Source organism: Sinocyclocheilus anshuiensis, unplaced genomic scaffold (genome assembly GCF_001515605.1).
Source record: "Sinocyclocheilus anshuiensis isolate Anshui unplaced genomic scaffold, SAMN03320099.WGS_v1.1 scaffold199, whole genome shotgun sequence".
Taxonomy (NCBI): Eukaryota; Metazoa; Chordata; class Actinopteri; order Cypriniformes; family Cyprinidae; genus Sinocyclocheilus; species Sinocyclocheilus anshuiensis.
In genome coordinates this window covers 2569448-2576674 of record NW_015552582.1, presented here as the reverse complement: position 1 = coordinate 2576674, position 7227 = coordinate 2569448, and the positions used below count along the sequence as shown (strand labels likewise).

General features: G+C 35.7%; 1 protein-coding gene across 2 annotated transcripts in view; it reads left to right on the top strand.

Moving 5' to 3' along the window:
• Nucleotides 1–7227, top strand: part of LOC107665386 (exocyst complex component 2-like) — a 30239-nt gene that overhangs the window by 4266 nt on the left and 18746 nt on the right. For both annotated transcript variants that reach the window (XM_016456256.1, XM_016456257.1), the window contains exons 5-11: nt 1072–1185; nt 1274–1398; nt 4390–4470; nt 5084–5229; nt 5858–5939; nt 6058–6160; nt 6927–7045. In XM_016456256.1, the coding sequence (XP_016311742.1) occupies nt 1072–1185; nt 1274–1398; nt 4390–4470; nt 5084–5229; nt 5858–5939; nt 6058–6160; nt 6927–7045 (770 nt within the window). The remainder of the gene's footprint in view (nt 1–1071; nt 1186–1273; nt 1399–4389; nt 4471–5083; nt 5230–5857; nt 5940–6057; nt 6161–6926; nt 7046–7227) is intronic.

The window sequence follows — 7227 nt, the reverse complement described above, 5'->3', positions numbered from 1 at the left end:
TTTTATACTGTACAAACTGTATTTTCTATTGCCCTACACCAACCCTACACCTAAACCTACCCCTCACAGAAAACATTGTGCATTTTTACAATCTCAAAAAAACTCATTCTGTATGATTTATAAGCTTCTGTACCCATTGACACAAGTTCCCATGAGTTGGTGTGTATTTAGGTTTAAGTCCCCACCAGTGTAGAAAAACCTGTACACACACACACACACACATATGTGCTTCATTTGATTAAAACACACACTCACATAGACCAAAACAAATGCCTTTCCTCACACACTTCACCCAAAAAGCACTGCCCTGTGTTTATAGAAGTGGACTGCTGTGTTTATAAGGAAGGAGGTTCAGCAGAAAGTAGAAACAGCCCATTGTGTGTATGTCTTCTACCTGGATGAAGTCATTGGTACACTATTTCCTTTGATAGGAAGTGAAACTCTTCCTTTCCCTGACCTCTGCAGCACATTTAACCATTTACTCATTTATATCTATATATTCAGTCAGATGAGATGCACTACAGTTCAAAAGTTTGGGGTGGATAAGATTTTGGAATATTTTTTAAAAGAAAAATCTTATGCTCACCAAGCCTGCATTTATTTGATAAAAAATATAGTAAAAACAGTAATTTGTGAAATATTACTACAATTTAAAACAATCTATTAATAATATTTTATATATTTTATAATGTAATTTATTCCTGTGAGAGCAGAGCTGAATTTTCAGCTGCCATTACTCCAGTCTTCAGTGTCACATGATTCTTCAGAAATGTTTCTAACATGTTGATTTTTGTATTTCTTTCACAAAATAAATCTTACTGTACCCAAACTTTTTCAGCGGTATATGAGTCATATGTATTTCATCAGTCTATTCTGTGACACATTAAAAGACACAGTGGGTTGGCTTATGCAATGCTGTTTATATGTGGACAGATCTGGTTTGTGCCCTGTCTTGTTTTCTTTATGGTCTGGACTGTGGTAGATCAGATGGTCTATGATCTGTGGTGTTTTCATGACGAGTCTTTATAGACCAGCTGTGTGGTTGTCTTAATTCTGTCTTTTGTTTTTCAGAGGGAAGGTTCCTCTGAAGGATCTGGAGAACATGTTCCCTAGTATGAGTGGAGACTTCACTAGTGAGAATTTCTCTGCCACCTGGTATCTCATCGAGAACCATTCTTCAACCAGGTCGGTCTATATACCATCCATCTGTACATTTGTTAATCTGCCAAAATAGATTTTTGTGTGATGTGTGTTATGTTTGTTGCTGTTTTAGCTTTGAGCAACTGCGTGCGGCTGTGGGAAATCTTAAGAAACAGGCCAGTAAGAAGAATGAGGGCAGTCTAGCCTACGTGAAAGGAGGTCTCAGCACTTTCTTTGAGGCTCAGGATGCTCTTGCAGGTACGTGTGCTTGGTGTGTACATTTAAACACATATACACACAGCCATAAGTAATTCAGTTCTTGCATTTGACTGAAGGAAACAGAAGCATATTTTAGGGAAACAGAATATTGTGCTGGAAGTAATATAGGGTGGGACTGGATTGTAACCATGAGGATTTTGTTGCCTTTAGGTCATGTTGGAATGATTATGTTGAAATTACTCATCCCGTAAATACAATGTTGTAATGACCATTGGGAAGCTCAGGATTTCTTTTGAGTTCCACTTTTTGAGTCGATTTGAATTAAAGACTGGAAGCAAATTGGAATTGATTATGGTATAATCAGTTTAATTTGTGAATATTGATTGTACAGTATGTTTTGTTTTTTTTACTTTTTGAATATTTTCTGTGGACTTCTGGTGAAGAATTGTTAAGCTTGCCAGAAAATTTTATGACACTACCAAAACATCAGTGTAAAATTATGATTTAAATTACATACCGTTTTTTCAGCTATCTTGGAAGTCCTCTGAGAAATGTAATCTTGTTCTGATAGAAACGTTCATGATTGTGATAAATTTTTTTCCCACAAAGTGTATAATTTAAAAAGTTTTTTTGACCTTCATTGAATAACTCATTGGGTTGGTTCCTATATTAAGTATTAAAAGTAAAGCTCAAATAGACAATATGAATGCTAATATGGATGCATTTAACAAAATTAGTTGCATGGGCCTTTTATTCAAGTTTCTTTCACTTCTTACGTCATTGTACACAGGTGTATGTGTCTCTACTCAGACTGCCGTCAACAGAGGTCAATGTCACTGTGCAGATTCTATTTTTCAAATCTGTCTGTGTGTGTTGGATTTGTCTCGGGTCACTTGTCTGAAGTCAAACAGAAGAACTATTCTTAGCACTGCGTGTCCATGTGATTGACATGCATGGGGACGGATAACAAGGCGTGGTTGTCATAATGTTTAGATGAGGTTGTAATAAGGTTGTCATTGTGCTGAGAGGAAACGAGAGAGCAGCAAACGCAAGCTGCACTGATTCCCAGAGAAGACTCCCAAAACTTACCAGGCAGAAGTCAAAACATACCTCAGAGACAGAGGAAGTGTACCACACAGCATTCCGGACCCTGGGGGGAGCCGGAGGTTAGCCCTGACGTCATTGTGTACAGAAGTATCCCAAATCCAGATGTGGAGAGAGAAAAGTGACTTGGTTAGTTAGAATTAGTTTTTTTGTGCAAAGGTTTATCTTCCAATTTAGGCACTCTATAGCATATATCTATATATATATATATGCTTTTATTTATATATATATATATATATATGCATATATATGCTATAGATTGCATGGCCTTAAAAAGTCTTAAAATGTCTCAAATTCAGTTTGATCAAATTTAAGGTCATAAAAATTCTTAAAGTGTCACGCGGGATCTGTTTCCTACGTTGTTGTGATTTGATCTGAACGAAAACAGCGTATCCGTGTGACGCAGCTGACACAGAACAGCATACGCTGTTTACGTCCAGCTGATACTCTCCAAAATGGCGCTAGGGTGATGTGGAGGAGACGAATTGTTGAATAAAGTCGTTTCTTTTTTTTTCTTTTTTTTGCGCACAAAAAGTATTATCGTAGCTTTGTAAAATTACGGTTGAACCACTGATGTCGCATGGATTATTTTACCTCCTTGCTACGTCTCTGGACTTGGGAACATTTCAGTTGCATTGCTGTCTATGCAGTCAGACAGCTCTCAGATTCCATCAAAAATATCTTAATTTGTGTTCCAAAGATGAACGAATGTCTTACGGGTTTGAAACGACATGAGGGTGAGTAATTGATGACAGAATTTTCATTTTTGGGTGAACTATCCCTTTAAATATCTTAAATGGTATAACACAATTCGTAATTATCATTTAGGAGATCTTAAATTTGGGGCAGAAAAACAGGAATTACGGTACGGTCTAATGTGATTATTATACTTCAAAAGGCTGTGATTAAACAAATGTGAGTAACACATTTTCAACACATTGAAATTCAATACACAGCACTGTTGCACGTTCTACAGGCTCGCGGTTTCAGAGCAGTTCGCAATCAGTGAATACCGCACGTTTATACCAAGTGATTGTATATGGTCCGCTGTTGATGAATTATGACAGTGTTTACATTATGGGGTTTATATTGTAAAATGTTGTAGGTGGTTGTAAGAGTTCATATTTTATTTGCAAGTTGTAATAGTAATGCACAGACAATTCAAAAGAAGAGTATATTTTGGGATTGTTTATAATTAAAACTCTTGCATTATTCACAAAATCTTGATTATTGTTTTTATTTGTATTTTGGTTACACAATAAGCTGTATCCAGCACTTAATTCAACATAAACTCTTGTAGCTTCTCTTTGGGCCACCCTGTCACAGTAAGGAAAGACTAGGAACATTATTTAACACATTCAGTAAATAGATTTCTTGTTAATCCATTATTATCACATCAGCAAAATCTAATATTGGTTGACCTCTAATTCATATGTATTGTTATATTAGTAGTACACAAACCAATTTCAATACACATGTATATATTGGAATAAAACATGTCTTGAATATTTAAATTTTGCAGTTACCCTGTTTTGCTGATAAGCAGCATTAAGTTTTCATTGAATGTGCGCAGCCTTTTTAATCAAGTAAAAAAAAATGAAATACATAATTTGTTTTGAGATTGTATAGGTGTGTTCTGTATGGACATATAGTATAAATTTGTGCAGATCTTAAAAAGTCTTGTATTTGATTTCAAAATCTCTGCATATACCCTGTGTTTGTTAAGACAGTGTAATAGAAAGTTCAAAAGCATTTATTTGAAATATAAATCTTTTGTAACATTATAAATGTCTTTACTATCACCTTTGATCAATTTATTGCGTCATTGCTGAATAAAGGTATTCATTTATGACCCAAAATTTTAAACAGTAGTGGAAATGCTCTCTAACATGACTTTTTTTCCTTTCTCTCACTGTCTTTGTCTAGCTATCCATCAGAAGCTTGAATCGGACGGCACTGAGAAGGTGGAAGGCTCTATGACCCAGAGACTAGAGAACGTCCTAAACAGTAAGACATAAAACCAAACACATGCTCAAAATCACACACGATTGCACAAAGCAGTTAAATTTAGATTCAGAGTTGCATATGCATTCTCTTTAGACCATCAAAGCCACACATTTCACACAGACCTCGGCGTGTTTCTGTGAGTGCGTCTGCGTGTGTTCGAGACCACTCATATCCCAATCATATCTCAATGTCAATTCTCTCATGTGACGGTAGGTCAATAAACATGCTCATTTCCTGCGGGCCGCACAAATAAACCAGTCACACACTGATATGCTTTCATTGCCAACCCCTCCTTATCCTTCTCACCATCCATCTTTACAAGTACATTTAGATGTATGTTCTTACCAAAGCCACTTACTGCCTTTGACTCTCAGCCAATCACAAAAGGGCTCAATAGTGGAAAAAAGGCTGGTCGGACTTTTATAGTTGTCAGGGGGCTGGTTCTTATTAAATCTGACCAAGGGATTCCAGAATAGCCGACCACCCAAGAAGAGGGAGCATAAGAGATCTTGAATTTATTTCAAACCGAGCAAGGATGATTAAACCACTTTTTATCAGCTGTTGTCCTTCTACACCCTTTTCTCATCTCTTTCCATTTGCTCATTCCTCTCAGGAGCAAGTGAAACTGCTGACACCCTGTTTCAAGAAGTGTTGGGCAGAAAGGACAAGGCCGACTCCACACGCAATGCTCTCAATGTCCTCCAGAGATTCAAATTTCTGTTTAACCTGCCACTCAACATTGAGCGCAACATCCAGAAGGTGGCATCCCCCATGCATACATACATGCCGTTTTTCACCGTACCGTTCAACAGTTTGGGTACAGGGATGTTTGGAATATTTATTTAATTCATATATTTATTCAGCAAGGACACATTCAATTGATCAAAATGGACAGTAAAGACTTTTACATTGTTGCAAAAAAAAATTCTAATAAATGCTGTACTTTTGAACCTTCTGTTTATCAAAGAATCTATGTATCACAGTTTCCACAAAAATATTAAGCAGCACAACTGTTTTCAATATTGATAATAATAATTTAAAAAAAGTTTGTTTCTTGAATACTAAATTCAGCATATTAGAATGATTTCTGAAGAATATGACACTGAAGACTGAAGTAATGGCTGCTGAAGATAGTAATCAATTCAATTTGAAAATATATTTAAATAGAAAACAGTTCTTTTAAATTGTAATAATTTTATCACAATATTTCATAATTATTATAAAGTATTTTTGATCAGAAAACTGCAGCAGAAGTGACTTCTTTTAAAAACATTGCAAAATCTTACCATCCCAAAACTTTTGAACGGTAGTATATACACTTTATGATAAATAAAAATGATCTCTGAATGCTAAACTGACTGTGTGTATGTGTATGATTTCCTTCCAGGGTGATTACGACATTGTTATAAATGATTATGAGAAAGCCAAATCTCTGTTTGGGAACACAGAGGTCCCTGTCTTTAAGAAAGGTGATCTGATCTTCACTGATAATAATTGATAACATATGTTAATATGACACACATACATTCACATTACTTGGAGTACTGTGTAAATGTTAAGAAAGATCGTCTGCATATATGTTTGTAGTGTATTCGGAGGTGGAGACGCGGATAGAAGCCCTGAGGAAACTGCTTTTGGATAAACTTCTGGAGACGCCATCCACTCTACATGATCAGAAACGCTATATCAGGTGTGTTAAGCTCACGTTATTCATCACCTGTGACAGGGGTTTTCATGCTTTTTGATGCCAGGGACCTTCAAATATGAAAAAAGTCAAGTAAAAAGACCCGTACTGTGTGAGAAATCAACTCAAAAATGTTCATTTTTAATTATAAATATTGATTTTTATTATAACATTCACTACCGTTCAAATGGTTTGCATGTTTCCAAAAGAAGTGCTTATCAAGGCTGAATTTATTTGATCAAAACATTTATACAGTAAAAACAGTAATATTGAGAAATATTATTACAATTTAATTTTTTTATTGTTTTTGAATATATTTTTTTAATGTAATTTATTCCTATGATGGCAAAGTTGAATTCTCAGCAGGCATTACTCCAGTCTTCAGTGTTACATGGTCCTGCAGAGATCATTCTAATATGCTGATTTGCTGCTCAAGAAGCATTTCTTGTTATCACATATTTTTGTGGAAACTGTGAAACATTTTTTTCAAGATTCTTTGATGAATAGAAGTTTATAAGAAAAGCATTTATTTTAAACAGATTTTTTTCTAACAGTTTTTCCTGTCACTTTTGATCAACTTAATGTATCCTTCCTGAATAAAAGTATTAATTTCTTACTGACCCCAAGCCTTTGAGTGGTAGTGTAAATTATTTATATTTAATTATTTATTTTAAGTAATTACATGACCTGTCATTGTGAGAGGGGTTTAAGGGGTCCTGAAAAAGGACGTGATTATATTGATCTAATGATTCTCTCTCTCTTTTTACTCAAGATACCTGTCGGATCTACATGCTCCAGGTGACCCAGCATGGCAATGTATAGTCGCTCAACACAAGTGGATTCTGCAGCTGATGCAAAACTGTAAAGAAGATTTGATCAAAGAGCAGAAAGGTATACACACATGCAGATAGTTTGAAATAAATTGATGGTTCCTCTACAGCTCCGAAGAGTGAAAGCAGTGTGTGTGTTCTGCCCTGTGTGTGCTTGTTTAGATAGAGAGCAGCCCGTGTGTGGTCTGGTCATGACCCTATAGAGAACAGGAAGTCCACAGAGCTCTATAGTGTGGCAGAGCT